The sequence below is a fragment of the Propithecus coquereli genome, unplaced genomic scaffold (genome assembly GCF_000956105.1).
Source record: "Propithecus coquereli isolate 6110/MARCELLA unplaced genomic scaffold, Pcoq_1.0 Scaffold166, whole genome shotgun sequence".
In the NCBI taxonomy this organism is placed as follows: domain Eukaryota; kingdom Metazoa; phylum Chordata; class Mammalia; order Primates; family Indriidae; genus Propithecus; species Propithecus coquereli.
Window position 1 is genome coordinate 785,598 of NW_012141191.1, and position 16,201 is coordinate 801,798.

General features: G+C 39.0%; 1 protein-coding gene across 1 annotated transcript; it reads left to right on the forward strand.

Annotated features, from left to right (window-relative positions):
- Positions 1-387: 387 nt before the first annotated feature.
- On the forward strand, positions 388-11,570 carry ZFAND5 (zinc finger, AN1-type domain 5). The gene is made up of 6 exons (XM_012641611.1): positions 388-938; positions 4,871-5,030; positions 5,408-5,519; positions 6,143-6,246; positions 9,009-9,134; positions 9,924-11,570. The coding sequence occupies exons 2-6, from the start codon at positions 4,880-4,882 to the stop codon at positions 10,070-10,072; spliced, it is 642 nt and encodes a 213-aa protein (XP_012497065.1). The 5' UTR covers positions 388-938; positions 4,871-4,879; the 3' UTR covers positions 10,073-11,570.
- Positions 11,571-16,201: the final 4,631 nt, after the last annotated feature.

The following is a 16,201-nucleotide window of genomic DNA, read 5'->3' on the forward strand; positions in this document are numbered from 1 at the left end:
TCTGGAGGAGAGTCCTTCTTTAAAAGAAAAAAAACTACTTGAGGAGGGGAGGGAAATATCTGCCCAGGGCTGGAGACAAAGCGTGAGAACTCAGATGGCATAAAGAGGCTAGAGTGAGAAAATCCGAAGGAGGGAGGCTGAGAGCGAACAATTGGGTTAAAAATAGAAACGTAGCCTGCTCAGGACTAGCTCTTTCCAGCCCCACCCAGAGGCCGGCCGCCCGACCAGTGACTCGGCGCCGCGCTACAGCAGCACCCCCAGGTTCGGCCCCGCCTCCCGGGCCCAGTGACTGGGTGCCGGGGCGGGGCCTCGGGCCCGTGTCGTCACCGCGCTCCCAGCCGCCGCCGTCGGGGTTTTCGCTGACGCACAGGCCCCGCCCCTCCCCCCCTTTTCCCTCACCGCCCGAGAGCCGGGCGGAGAGAGCGCGTCAGTCGTCCGGGTCGCGCAGCCGTCAGCATCTCGGGCACCGGCTCGTCCGCTGCCGGGAGCGGCGCAGCCTTTCTGGCAGTGGCAGAAACGACGGACAGCGCCATCAGTGGGCCTTCACGGCGCCCTGGCCTCTCTGCACGCCCTCCGCTCACCCCCCTAGTCGGCCTATCCTGCCGCCTGTGGAGGCGTGAGGCGACGGCGGGCGAGCGCCTCTAGCAGCGTTAGCCGCTGCGGCCTCCGGTCCTCCCTCCGCCTCCTCCTCTGCCCCCCCGCCTCCCTCCTCCCACTTCCCGAGCTCCGGCGTGTCCCAGCCACGCTAGGCGCTGCTTCAGGAACAAAGGAAGACCCCGCGGCGGCGGCGCCTCCTCGGCTTGCGGCTCCGACCCGCTCCCGGCCAGCAGCGGCGGCGGCTCCAGGGCGCCCGGCTCGCCCTTCCCGGAGGCCTCGGCCCGGCCCCACCGCGCCGGCGTCTCGCGCGAGCCCGGCTCCTGCATTTGGGTCCCCGCAGAGTGAGTGGTGCGAGGCTGGGGGCGGGAGAAAGGGGACCGGGACGCCACGGGCGTCCGGCGAAGCTCGAGCAGGCCGCAGATGGCGGCGTCCGGGGGAGGGGAGCACGCCCGCCAGCTCAGGAAGCACAAAGACGGAGGCGTCATCCTGTCGTCGTGGCCCGAGACCTGGCGCCCTGCACCTCCGGCTCACTCGCACCAGCACGGTCGGGGAACAATGGCCGGCGTGCAGCCTGCGCGGTGCCGGGCTCCGGGCCTCGCGTCCGTCCTGGCTGCCCTCGGCGGCGGTGCCGCGGCGGACAGCCTGACCCGGAGAAACAAAGGGACCGAGACGGCGGCCGCGCCTCCTGTCCACTGAACCCCTTACGTTTCCTCCTCCTCAGAAGAGCCATTTAGGGTCGGGGGTCGGCGCGGAGCTGGCGGGTGTGGGGCCGGCCGGGCCTGCGGAGCTGCTGTTCTGCATGACTCAGTGGTTTTTGGAGGAGGCCCTGCTGGCTTTCCTGAGTGAGGCCTTTGCACGGAGGGGGATGGGGCACCAGTGGGACCCAAACTTGTTCCAAAATGCGCTGGAACGTGGGGTTGGGGGTTTTCCGTCATTTGTTTTCCCGATATCGCTGCGTTTGCCCCCCAAGATCTCTTGCATGGAGGAAATGGAGCACCTTCCCCTTTGTTTCGTGTATTTAGGCTGGTGAACGTGAAATTTTTTTGCTTGCTTGCACGCACTTCGTTTAGCTATGTTTTGGAGAAAGGGTCGACTTGTCTTTATTGATTGAATGTCTCCTAAAGATATTTAAGGAGATATTAAAATAAAATGGTATATAGGTCACAGAGCGCTGTTCTTAAGCCCGGGATTCAGGTAATTTGCAAACTTCTAAAATTTAAATGCATTTCATTTTACTCCTTATTTTTAAGGTTTTTTTTAAAAAGTAGGATTTCAGAACTCAGTTGGTGAAAATAGTGCGATTTATCGTTCTAGGTTTTTTCTTAAAATATCCCCCCAAAATTTGAGAATTTGTGGTTCGTTCTCCCCTGTTTTCTGTCTCGGACCCGATGTTAACCCTGAAAAGGAGTCTTTAAAAATCAATCTACTCCATTTGGCAAAGAGGGTACTGAGATCTGGAGAGTGAGGACTTGCCCAAGGTCACTGACTTAGTGGCAGGTTAGAGACTAGAACTCAGGTCTCAACTCCCAGGTGAGTAGGCGTTCTTGCTGTCTCTTTTAACATGGTGTGCCACCTGAAAGAAATACATTCCATAGGTGTAAAACCCCTTTGTTCTGGCTTGGTGTTGGAGAATTATTGTTAAACCAGGTTTTTGTGTTGTTTTTTTTTTAGCTGTGAGTTAGAGTAAGCCATAAACTTTGTAAAAATATTCTTTCTAGCTATTCCTTGAATAGTGCTGACAAGCAGGCATGCACTAAGTTTCTAACTACTTTAAAGGTACGAAATAGAAATGGTATTGTATTTTTCTAAAATGCAGACAAGTAGGAGGAAAAGGCAGTACCTAATGGTGAACACAGATTCCTCCTCCCCCATCACTCCTCCAATAATTACCACTAAATGTAAGATGTAAGGATTCTTTGTTTTGATGCTTTCACTGCTGTTTAGTTTTTTTCTAAACAACACCATTTTAGCTTCATGAGTGATTAATCATGCTTGCATCTTAGATTGAATTTAAGCTTGTTCTCTAGTCTTCTCTACGTTAGGAAAAAAAAAACTAGCAGCCTTTTTTGTTTTGTTTTCTTATTATGGTAGATATATGAACGCTGCATGCTTAGTTCTTGGGGTTGTGTAGGAGTTGGCAGGCTCTGAGTTATAAATAGAAGCTGATTTCAGAGGCCCCTGTTGACTAGGCTTTATGTGAGAGCCTCCATCCAGCTCAGCCTGTCACATTGCAGCCTTGTGACAGGCTGAAGCGCCCTCCCATGTGATCTAAGCTTCTGAGAAATATTAAAGCAAGCTGTGCACATGTGATGGCATTTAAAAGCTGGCTTTCTAGGGGAAAAGAATTTAAGATGGGAAGCCATGTAGGAGACTGTAATGTCCTGGTGTCTTGTGTGTGAGTTGAAGGATATTTATAAATTGAAGACGGAAAGGTGGACTGCTTTGTATGTCAAAGTGGGTGAAATCATTAGATGGGATCTCCACCATTTTATTTATCTAAAATGGATTTTAAGAATCAGATTAACTGAAATGATTTAGTGTGGTTGATCTTAAACATAGACCAGTTTGCATTTAAAGACAATGTCAGATGAATGTATGTTAGTATAGAAAGTGTAAGCTAGCATAATTCTTCAACTAGCTTTAAGGAATGGCCCAACTTTTTGTATAGGGCAAAGATTCACATACTTTGTGCGTGGTGGGCATGCAAATAAACACCTCATTTATGATTTGAATCATATTTTGCTCATTATACTCAACATACAAAAACCCAGCTGAAACTGTTTATTAATAAACTTCATAAGTGATGTTGAAATGTTTACAATACCCTGACTCCAAAGTGAGTCAGCTAAATTCCATTTACTATTTAAAGAGACAGTGTCGACCAAATTAATACTATTGTTTGAAATAAGTTGTAGATCTTGGTTACTCTTTATACAAGCTTGATTGGCATATTTGTATGCTGCACTTTTGCTAACAAAAGGGAAGGTTACTGTCATTTAAATGTTTTGGGGAATAATTATGAATGTTTGGCCAGGTCAAAATTAGTTGGTCCCCTTCTCTCTTGGTAAAGAGTTAATACTTGTTAAAATACTGTTTTTAATAACTCGATAGAGTATATTCTAGTATGTGGTAGTTGGAAATTTGGCAGCTATAGCACATAGTTTCCTTTATAAAATATTCTCATATATGCTTTTTGTACATTTATACATACTTTAAGATGACAGGAAAACCCTCCAATTTTCTTTTAAAAATGACTTTTTCTTAACTGTTTTCTGTTATCTAGAGGAAAATGTATTAAATTTAGCTCAGCATTACTATATTTTGCTAATTTTAACAAGATCTCTGGAAAAGCAATGGTATGTTTACTGTGTAAAGTTTTTTCTGGTAACCTAGTATTAAATATTAACCATTACTAAAGGTTACGTGTTTATATTGCCTTTACTATATTTGAGCTTAGAAAGGTTTCATTTTCTGATTTGAGGAAGACAAGTACTTGTCAAAATTAAGAGCCTTTGGCTGATAAATCTGTGGTTCATAATTTGTGATTACAGGTTTCTAGGCATTGGCTTTAAAGTACTCTGGAATAGATTTTTCACACCTCAAATGTAGAACATCATAGAAGGAGTTTCAAAAGCAGCTGACCCCTGAATTCTTAAAGAATTTCACTTCTTGGCTCCAGTGTAGCAGGAAGAGCTACCAGCTCTCCTTTCAGTCTTTTATAAAGTACAGATAACAGTCATTTATAGAGTACAGATAACATGCCTTATAGCAGACTTGTCAAATTATTGATGGGGCCCAAGTATGGTTAGGTGTTAATTTTAAGAAACTTTTAAGGTTAGATCCAATATTCAGCCAGTTGATATTTATCAAGAGTCAGTTATTGTGGAGTTTTTTCATTTGCAAGTTTCATTTAATATGTTTTTAGCCAGTGAAGTAAAAACATCATTTGAAATGGTCTGCCTATAGTGCAGGAGAGCAGAAAGTAACTCAAAGATACCAATTTTCCAAATTGATTAAAACATAACCCTAATATCTGGCAGACTGACCTCAGAAATTAAAAATAATACATTTTAATATTTAATGATGGAAATTTTTTTTTAGTCCTAAAGCCGTTTATTTTATAAAGGCAGCAAAATAGTCTTAATTATCTCTGCCCATTCTTCTTAATGATTAACACAATTTGGACCTTTGTTAAAAACAGACTTGTTTAAAAATAATAAAGGTACATTGATGACACGCTAATTTCTAAAGTTTTGTTTTGTTTTGTTTATAGCAGAAAAATATGGCTCAGGAGACTAACCAGACCCCAGGGCCCATGCTGTGTAGTACAGGATGTGGCTTTTATGGGAATCCTAGGACAAATGGAATGTGTTCTGTTTGCTACAAAGAACATCTTCAGAGGCAGCAGAATAGTGGCAGAATGAGCCCAATGGGTAAGTTGTTTCCAAGGAAAAATACATTTGAAGAACTGGTGGACAGAAAATATAGAATCAAGAATTGGGGTCAAAGACTGAGAATGCTGAAAGCCCAAAAAGAGAAGACTTGACAAGAGCTTGAAATTAAAGTAACAGCCCAAGTATTTGACATGACTGCTTCAAAAATGAATGACTATATGTACAAGCATCTCACAGCTTTTTCAGTTTTTTTTTTTTTTTTTTGGTTTGGATACTCAAGTGTGGGATTGCAGCACAGTGAAAGTGCTTAAATCACTAACCTAATTAAATGCAAGTATTTGTTACTTACTAAGTCTTGATACTAAGTGAATTTTTATAGTGTTGATTGGTTCCTTACAAATCTTGTTTTTAAATAGGGACAGCTAGTGGTTCCAACAGTCCTACCTCAGATTCTGCATCTGTACAGAGAGCAGACACTAGCTTAAACAACTGTGAAGGTGCTGCTGGCAGCACATCTGAAAAATCAAGGTAAGATTGAACATTTCAGAATTTTTATGATACTGCAAAGAGGAAACTAAGATGTCTCTACAAACCATACAGTAATAAGATGTTAATATATCAGATGCTCTTAGCTTTGCATGAGTTACACAATCAGGAATTCCAGTGTCCTTTAATATACGATTCTTAGGTCTTTGAGTAAAGATGTATATTACAGTGTATTCCTTAACCCCCTCAAGGGTACTGTGTTGGAAATGCTGTGCTATTTTTATTTGTAATTGAGATTTAGGGATTGTTGAGAGACTACAGACTGTATTACAGTACCAGATAAAGGTATTTTGGCAAAGCTGCCCCTTTTGCCCTTAACCAAGTTACAGGCACAGCTAAAAATTCCTAGTTGGTTATAATAGAATATTGTCACCTATATAAATGATGCAGCCTTGAGTTGATGAACCATTTATCAAATTGCTTTCTTTTCTCAATCATTTGTTCTGGGTATCCAATAACATCCTTTTTAAGATTTTAGGTTATCTAGCTCCATTTGATCGTGTTGGAAAAAATATATAATTTAAAGTTGAATTGAAAACTTACTCATCTCAAAAAGAAGTACCCTTAACATCTTTAAAAATAACTGTTTGCTTGAACTCAAATAGAAATGTGCCTGTGGCTGCCTTGCCTGTAACTCAGCAAATGACAGAAATGAGCATTTCAAGAGAGGACAAAATAACTACCCCGAAAACAGAGGTGTCAGAGCCAGGTATGCTTTTTGTTTAATACTAGTTCAGTTCTGAATAGCATGAGAAAGGGTTGGTGGGAGGATTCTTTCCTTCCCGTTGAAGGACCAAAGAGGAGGGAGAGCTGTAAAGTACAGGCCAAGCAAAGAGCTGTCTTTGAAATATCTTAAAATGTAAAATAGTCACATTCTTTACTCTCTTCTCTGGCTATCCCAGCTACTTCCGTAACCTTAAAATCATCAAACTTTGTAATCTAGAGGCTGGATGTGTTAAAAAGTTTTTTTTTTTCCCTCTACTGATGCCTGCAGTGAGGAGTGTTATGAACTTCAATTTCAAGGCCATAAAGAAAAATTTATAATCAAAAGCAGTAACTATTCAGTTTTGATACCGTCAGTGTTGTAGGAAACTTTCAAGTTAAACAATATATTGAACACTAAAAGTTGAAGTGTGGGATCCCTATCATTTTGTGGGAGTTTAAAACTCAAATGGGAAGTCATTTTGGTTTTCATGAGATAGTGACTTTGGGGCTGTGCTTATATAGCACCACCAGAAGTGCCATAATGTTGCAGGAAGGCTGGCTTGTTCGAAGTACCCATGCTAGGTCCTAGAAAAAGGATCTATGCATTTTATACAATGCACAGTTTATTCTCCCAATTTGTTCTTTTTTGGTAGAGTGATTTAATGCAATACATAGCTTTATTCTGAAAAAATAGTATTGGTGATCATGCAGACTGGTTTGGAGGCTTGCTTTTGCTAATACCATAGCCAACTTTATGTGTACTGTATGGATCTTATAAAGTTAAAGTCACATTCTTCAGTTTGCCAGGTGAATCTGTTTGTATCTGGTATTTTGAAATATTTCATCCTTCAAAAAAAACCTGATCAGATTAGTATGTTTGTGATGCCTTTGTTTATGTGTTTTAAAAAAAAAAAAAAAACTAAATTACTGACATTGGAAAAAATAGTCTTGGCTAACATTAGAGCTATAGTTAGTCTGCATTTATTTATTTATTTATTTTTTTTGAGACAGAGTCTCACTCTGTTGCCCTGGCTAGAGTGAGTGCCGTGGCGTCAGCCTAGCTCACAGCAACCTCACACTCCTGGGCTCAAGCGATCCTTCTGTCTCAGCCTCCCGAGTAGCTGGGACTACAGGCATGCACCACCACGCCCGGCTAATTTTTTCTATATATTTTTAGTTGTCCAGATAATTTCTTTCTATTTTTAGTAGAGACTCTTGCTCAGTCTGGTCTCGAACTCCTGAGCTCAATCTGCCCACCTGGGCCTCCCAGAGTGCTAGGATTACAGGTGTGAACCACCACGCCCAGACGTTAGTCTGCATTTATTATTACTTAATAGGCATTCTGTGGGTCACTGCTATTTGCTTTTTCTGTATCACTTTTCTGTTATTTCCCCTTTCTTTGTATGTCTCAGGAACCCACTATTCATTTTTCAGGTGTGGCCAATGAAAGGGTTGGTTCTGCCCCCACCCCCAGCTATTCCCATAGATTGATTATTCGTTACCCTCGTGCCATCAGGAAAAATTAAGTTGTCATAATAGCTTATTAGGAATAAGTAGTAGGTGGAATAGTGTTCTGTTAGTCTAATATTAGGCTATTGATCCCAGTAGATAAGCTAATGCAGATGAATTATAAATTTCAGCAGAGTTTTAGAGTAATTTGTCACTAAACCAATCAGCTTACTCTAGGAGCTTGGATATATGCCAGTAGCATTGGTGCTGGCGTTCAGGCAGTAATTTCAGCAATGCATGCATAAATTTGCTATTCTTAGGGTTTGGATTAATATTAAAAATCTTATTAGAGTGTTCTAGGTGCTGAATTTTATATAAGTAGAAGTAAATTTTGATATTTCGTTTTAAGGAACTATTAATAGTAAGGTAGGCTTTAATATAGTAATCTTTTTTGTTCATTGTAACATTCTACTGATGTATAAACTAAAAGTTAAACCCCTTTTAGGTAGAAGAAAGGTGGGACTTTTTGTAGATCTTATCTCTGTCCAAATTTGGTGCCCATTTCATATATAACTGACTCAGAGTAAAAGTACTTCCAAGAATTTATTCTGCCTGTGGAATCCTTAATGGTCTGAAATCAAAACTTTACAAGTACATCCTAAAGAGTGGTTGCTAATCTTTAAAAAGAAAGTTTAAAAAAATCTTTATGATTTTTCTACATATGAAAATGGAATACTCTTGTGAAAATGACAAAATGATTATCTTGAAGTTTTTAAATCTGAAGTTGATTTTGGGGAATAATGGTTTTGCTTTTATTTGTCAAAATTTGCTAGTTCCATCTACAAGATCTCTTCTCTATAAGCATAAAATCAAAATGACTTTTATAGCCAAGTGCCTCAGAAGTTGACCACTTTATTTACTGAGAAGTAGAATTTGAACTGCCCTAATTGAGGAGTTTGCATTTAGAAAATTGAAATGTAGAAAAACTGAGCATATGATCAACATCTCCCAACTGTTTGAAACATAGTATTAGGATTTTGTTCTTCAGTACTTGATGTTAAGAGTGAGTTTAAAGGAATTTCTTAAAGTGATCATTTTATAAAATTTAATGGACCAAGTAGTGGTATGATGACTGGCAGAAAATTCTCGGATTTGAAAGAAGTTCTGATATTAAAAAGGGAAGATTCTATTTATTTAAAGTTCATAATTTTAAGAAAGGCTTCTTGAACATTCTCACTAAGAAGCATCATCTTTTGATTTAGATAATTGTCAGCCAGTGAACTCTTAACAAATCTCATTTTTATCCTTGTTTTTCAGTTGTCACTCAGCCCAGTCCATCAGTTTCTCAGCCCAGTACTTCTCAGAATGAAGAAAAAGCTCCTGAGTTGCCCAAACCAAAGAAGAATAGGTGTTTCATGTGTAGAAAGAAAGTTGGTCTTACAGGTATGATGGAACACACAAAACAATGGGACTGGTTGGTCTTACACACAAAAAAATACACATTTGGAAAACAAATGGGCTAATAAGAAAGGTGGGGAGGTAGTGTTAGGGTAGCAAGAAGTTGGGTTTAATTTCCATTTCCATCTATCTCTCTAATGTGAGAAACCTTTTGTTAAGGCCCTCTGGATTAATTATCTTTTATTAGATTAAAAATGTTATCCTCTTTGATTTTCTTTGTACACTTTGGGAAAAGGTATGGCTGAGCTAATATAATAGTAAACACCTACTTTGAGCTAGGCATAAAATGTTCCAGGTACTTTTTACTTAGTTCCTTCAAATCTCAGAACTTTATGGTTCTTTCCTTAGTTATTACTTGAAGAAACATTACCCAGTTAATGTAGTAGGACTAGGTTTTGAATCTAGCTCAGCCTGACTTAAGCCTGTGTAAATTCTAGCCTATCCAGAATTGCTGAAAGAAGAGCACCTGGAAGAATTAGCTGGAAGATAGCCGATTTGTTTTCTCCATGCAGTTTGGCTTGCCAAGCACTTTCTCCTTCACAGAGTCCCTGTTGCCCTTGGAAAGGACAACTAAGCATAGTTACTTGAATTTCTTAACCCTGTCAAAGGAGGTTAAAAGCTTTCACAATTTAAAGTGATAGACTCTTATTAAGAGTTGGCTGTCTTTTCACCATTGCAAAGCAATCTGGTTCCTTTTCTGTAGTGACTAAGGCTATTTTTTTCTTTTTACATGCCTCAACTTCGCAAGTAACTGCTTCCTCTTGTTTTGTACAGGGTTTGATTGCCGATGTGGAAATTTATTTTGTGGACTTCACCGTTACTCTGACAAGCACAACTGTCCATATGATTACAAAGCAGAAGCTGCAGCAAAAATCAGAAAAGAGAATCCAGTTGTTGTGGCTGAAAAAATCCAGAGAATATAAATTACTACTTGTGAAGAGACTGAAACTTTGTTTTTATTTTAATATATCGTAGGAAAACATTAAAGAGCAGATGCATGGCCATTTTCCTTTGATGTTCTCCAGAGTTTTACTTTACACTTGTCTGTCTTATAATTGAGATTTTAGGGTGTTTGGGTGTTTGTTACAGGCAGAATTGGATAGATACAGCCCTACAAAATGTATATGCCCTCCCCTGAATAAAATTGGATGAAAATCTGCACAGCGAAGTAAAATACACAGATAATAGGGACAAAATTTAGTTCCCATGTGCCAAACAAGATAAATCTCTGCATGTTTGCAGCATACCTGCCTTTTGGGAATGTAATCGAGGTATAATCTTTGGCTAGTGTTACGTGCCTGTATTTTTTTAAAAAAATGGTACACCAGAAAAGGACTGGCAGTCTACTTCTACCATATATAGTTAAACTTCACCCTCTTAATTTACACATGTTCTTTGGAAGCAGGAAGAAAGCTATAAAGAGGATCAGACCTACCTTCCAGTGAAACAAATATTTGGTGCCATATATAAGCCTGGTTAATTTGGTCTTCTAAATGCTGTCAAATAAGACATTCTGTGAAAGGTAAACATTGCAACTTGTTATAAGTAAAACCATCAAGCCAACAACAGGGTCTCGAGATAATCTTTGAAGCTTATTGTGCTGGCCTGCACCAGAAGATGTCTGCATTACTCTCATTGCTAAAAATGCGTAGCACAGAACTGCACTAGAATTTGTTTACAAGAAGAAATTAATACTACGTTTGGTTTTCACATACAGCAGCTCTATTGAATAACATGCATCTGAATTTTAAGTTGCAAAGGTATCTGAACAGTTAATTTTTCATGTGCATCTTTTGTTGAATGTTTTGGTTCAAGAAAGAATGTTTAAAGCTTTTTAAAGACTTCAGTTCTTAATGTAACTGTACCCTTCTGCATGGAAAATCATAACCAACATGGCTGCAGTAGACTTCTTAGTGGTATCCAGCACCACTTGCAGAGGGCTGCTTTATCATATTAATTGTACTTGGGTGTAGGACTCTAGTGTTCTTGGGTGTATTGCATGGGCTGCATTATCTACAGCATTGTACAATAACAACTAGAAAAGGCAGTATACTTCACTGATGCTTGTCTGGTAATATCACTTCTGTGTTATAATGGAAGGTTTTTTGTGATGTATGAAACTTGTGTTTTTTATATATAAATGAGTATAGTTAGATTAGTGTTGTGGTAATGCCTGTTTTCATCTGTAAATAGTTAAGTATGTACACGAGGCACTACTGATTTACTGCAGTGTTCAGTCCTAGTTTTTACTTTGATTCCTAAAGCATTCAGTTTTGCTTTCAATTTTATGTACTTTAGTTCTGAGTTAGATCTGCAGATGTGTACAGATAGTTCATATTTATGTATTGCACATAATCATGCTATTCAGCATTGATGCTATATTGTATTATGTAAATAATAAAAGCCATGTACAGAGGGAAATTTCACTTGTTCATTGGGTTTTTAAGCCACAGTTAGAATCCTAAAGGGAAAATTAGAAAATGTTAGACTTTGCATGGCTACATTGTAATTTTGATTTTCTTTGCCATCCCTGAACTTGATTGTTCCAGTGAGAACCGTGAGATGAGTTGTTCGAAACATTTTCAAGTGCCATACGTGGTAGGCAGTTTATTTTTGAAGAATGAATAGGCACCTTAAAGATCAAAATCTTAAAACTCAGGAGAAAGGCCATAATTGTTCAAGTTTCCTTTCTCCCTTTTCCATGTTTTGCTTTGATAGATGACATTTTATGATAAAAATTCTGAAGAGGAAAAGTAGGCATGACCTATTGTATACAAAAACAGTTAACTTTGATTTCTGTTTTGGGTTTGATTCTAATGTGGAGATGGACCCAAGGACTTGGTCTTTCCAGGTGTCATGCCAAATAATGAAGAACAAAAGCAATGAACAGTTACAGGCATACTTTGCCCAGTGGGTAACTGAAGCCAAGAGCAAACCACTGCTTCTCAGTAATGGAGTCTGGGATGGAAATATCCTAGTTTACCTTTATCTGTTAAGAGTTTGCGCTGCTACTTCAAGTGGGGGAGATCCCTATGCTGCGATAAGAGTACTATTTCCCTAAATACGAAGGCTATTGAGGTTTCACAATTTACTTGAAAATTACGGTATTTAGAAAGGAAACAATTTTTCAAGTTTAAAATGAAATCAGTGGTATGTGGAAAAATGTAACTTAGGTGGAAAGATGGTAGACCCTCAGACTCCATGGGTCTGTGAAGGTCTTTGAATAGTAGCAAGAGATTGTGGTAGTAAATGTTTCCATAATCACTTTTATAAGAAACATTAGAAAGGATTTGGACATAATTTGTCAAGAGCATCCGTTGATTGGGGAGAAAGGAAAGTGTGTAAGGCACCTAGGAAGATTCAAGCCTGAATGTTTCCGTCCAGACTATGAATGGGCTTTAACTCTGGAATGTATGTTGAGATATTAAGCACTTAAAGAGCATACTATGTTCCCCCTTACATAAGCAGACTTGAATCTTTACAACCCCAGAAAAATTTTGCTAGGACAGGCCATGATGACATAAATTAACTATTATGACGTGACTACTTTTTTCAAATCTAATCTTAAGTATGCCAAATCAGGTAAAACTAGCCTCTGAGGTAGGCTTCCCACAATGTGGATTAGTTTGCAAAGGAAAGCTTTTGTTTGAGCAGTAGGGCGTAGTGGTTAGGGTCATGGGCAAGTTATTTTAGGCCCACATCAGGCTGCTGCATATGTTAGATGATGGTTAACTACTTCACGAGTGAAGATACAGCACTTAAAACTGCCTGGCATATAGTAAAAATTTGCTATTGTTAGTTTTAGTGTCCTATCGCAATGACTTCAAGAACTTGGAAAATAAAGTTGAGAGCGAGCAAGATTGCTTATATATTAAGTTGTAGAGTGAAAAGGTAAAGATCTGTAACTTTTAAACTTTAAAGTGATTAGAATCATTCTTTTCAGTAAGGCTTTCTTTGCAGATGTCTGCATTAAGTGATGTTCCTAGCAAGCAAGTAAAAATGAGCAGATGTCTACTGAGTAATAATAGCAAGATGTTAAGCATACTATTCTAATTTTATTTTGGGGGGTTCGTAATACATTCACATGGTTCAAAAATGAATTAATACATTGAGAAGCAAAGCCTCTCTCATCCTGACCCTTATCCTCCATTCCAAAAACACACTGAGATTTCAGATAACTGTCATAATTTAGAGGGTTATTAGATCTTTTCCACATAATGTAAACATTTGAATATGTACAAAGACTTAATTTGACTTGTCTAATTGTTTGCAAGATTTTTATGGTGGTTTTTGTCCATAAACATTAGCTTATAACTTTGCAGAGTGATGGATATGGTTGTTAGTTGATTAGCTATAAGATTACGTAGCCTTCAACTACCTAGTAGAGTTTCTGTGGGTGAGGCAGCAGGCTGTTAATGAAAAGAAACTTGAAATTTCACAAAGTTTCTTGTGTTTGTACAATTTGCTTTAAAAACAAATGCACACTTGCAAGAGAATACAAACGTGCCATTTAATACTTATAGCTAATTCCATGCACAAATGCTGAGTTTTAATTTATATGAAAGCAAAGAGCACCTTTTTTGTGTTTTCCCCAGTGTGCCTTTCTGTTCTAGTCCTAGAAGTAAAAGTTAACACCATTTTGTGGCATAAATGTAAGACTCCATTTTGTCTGTAATGCTAAGTGCTACTTTCCTTTTAGTATGGGTACTGATGTTGCTAAATCATACTTTACATATGATACTTAAGTCATTAACAGCAAGATGAAAGAAGTTAGGGATTATTTTCTAGTTGGTTAATCTTTTGCGTATGTCTTCCTGATGATTTTTATTGTCACCACAGAACCTCAGATTGTATATATCAAATGATTGATGATGTAACCAAGGCTGTTCAGGATTTGGGGTTATTTTATCAGTCAACTGAGTAGTTAATAGGAAATCTTTCTAACAAATTCTTAAATGTCAGCGCAAGAAGTGTTCACAAAATAGCATTTACTTAAGCACTTACCTTTTAAAATTCGTGCATCAGCCAGAAAAAAAGTATAAATTAATTAATTAGCTCAATTTAAATACTAGAGTCTTCTGAGTAATTTCTCAGACTAATCCTGTGTACATAATGCGTGGCAAATTAAAAATGTTACCCGGTTCTTGCTACATAATATGCTTCTGCCCTCTTGTCCCTCCCCATCGCTAAACCTGTGTTGAAACATGCGACTTAGAATACCATGTAAACAAATATTTAGATTTTCTATTCTGTGGCACTGCATCTACTCTTACGGAATCTCAAACATTTCTTTAAAGAAAACTATCTTATGCATCCTGGTGTTCTGGTTCCATGTCCACCCCAATAAGAAAAATACTTCCTTACGAGAGCCATGTTTCCTGAAGAATCCTTCCCTAGACCTTACCATAGGTATAGACACCCCATAGTAGGTATAGAAATAATACGTACTAAAAATATTTGGCTTCTAATGTTAAGGTTTACACTAATAATTGCTATTGTAAAAGTAATTCTACAGTAAGAACTTGTAATACTTCCCTGCTGCTTGGGTGGCTGAGGCAGAAGGATTCCTTGAGAGCCCAGGAATTAGGGTTACAGTGCATTCCACCCTGGGTGACACAGTGAGACCCTGTCTCTCAAAAAAAGAAAAAAAAAAAAAACTTGTAATAAATAAGAATGGTTAATCTGCCACCCATCCATTAGCCTTTAGCATTTGTGGTATATTTAAATGCCTGCTAAAATTACCTATGTTCTTTTCGTTTTGTTTTTCGTTTTATTTTTGAGACAGAGTCTCGCTCTGTCGCCCTGGCTACAGTGTTGTGGCGTCAGCCTAGCTCACAGCAACCTCAAACTTCGGGGCTCAAGCAATCTTCCTGCCTCAGCCTCCCAAGTAGCTGGGACTACAGGTGCGTACCAGCACGCCCGGCTAACTTTTTTCTATTTTTAGTAGAGATGGGACCTCGCTCTTGTTCAGGCTGATTGTGAACTCCTGACCTCAAGCAGCCCTCCCGCCTCAGCTTCGCAGAGTGCTAGGATTACAGGCGTGAACCACCATGCCCGGCCAAAAATTATCTATGTTTAAACAAGTTTCGTTTTTAATTTTTATTATAGCTATACTTCAGCTTATTTGGTTGGCATGAAAATTCGATTGTTTTGCATATTTGGGGCAGCATAACCAATTTTATCGGTGGCTAGATTATATCAGATGGTAAAATTAATGTAACATGAGACTTCAGAGGTTTGATAAATAAAGCAATGATACCTTTTAGAAGCAAGTGCAATCTATAGGCATCAAAATATGATGCATTCATATTCAGGCAGGGCCCTTTAGCATTCAAGTGATAGACCTGTTTATTTGAGTCTTTTATTAAAAGATAGGCTTTTAAAGTGGATTAAGGAGCAGCAGTTTTTACTTGATAAATTGGTGCCCACAGTAATATAACAAATATCCCACTTGTTACAGAACTGTGGTATCCATTCAGTATAAAATAGATTTAACCACTATGTAACTCGATAATTCTAAGAAGAGGATTGCACCAGTAAAAAATGCAATAGTAAAAAATACTAAAAGGATTATACTAGTAAAGATTCAGGGTATGAAGTAAAAGGAGAGAAAATTAACAGAAGAGCTTTATCTTTTTTTGATTACTAACTCTAAACTCAGAAAGTGAAAGGTTTTTTTGTTTGTTTGTTTTGTAGAGATGGTCTCGCTATGTTGCCCAGGCTGGTCTTGAACTGTTATTAAGCAATCCCCCCACCTCGGCCTCTCAAAGTGCTGGGATTGCAGGCATGAGCCACCATGCCTATTTTGGTGAAGGTTTCCTCAACAGGCTTTTCATGGCTTTATCAAGAATAGAATAAATCCAATCCAAGATTTTCCATTTTAAGGTCATGATTTTTTGTTTAACTCTGTAATTCTTTTTTTTTTATTTATTTCAGCATATTATGGGGGTGCAGATATTTAGGTTACATGTGTTGCCCTTGGTCCCTCCCCCCAAGTCCGTGTTTCAAATATGTCCATCCTTCAGGTGGTGCGCATTGCACTCCTTGTGTAT

Bases quoted from the DNA above. Each gene is read 5' to 3' on its own strand.
- ZFAND5 (XM_012641611.1), top strand. From the start codon at position 4,880: ATGGCTCAGGAGACTAACCAGACCCCAGGGCCCATGCTGTGTAGTACA. The intron at 5,031-5,407 runs GTAAGTTGTTTC...GTTTTTAAATAG, and splicing joins TGGCAGAATGAGCCCAATGG to GGACAGCTAGTGGTTCCAAC. The intron at 9,135-9,923 runs GTATGATGGAAC...TGTTTTGTACAG, and splicing joins AAAGAAAGTTGGTCTTACAG to GGTTTGATTGCCGATGTGGA.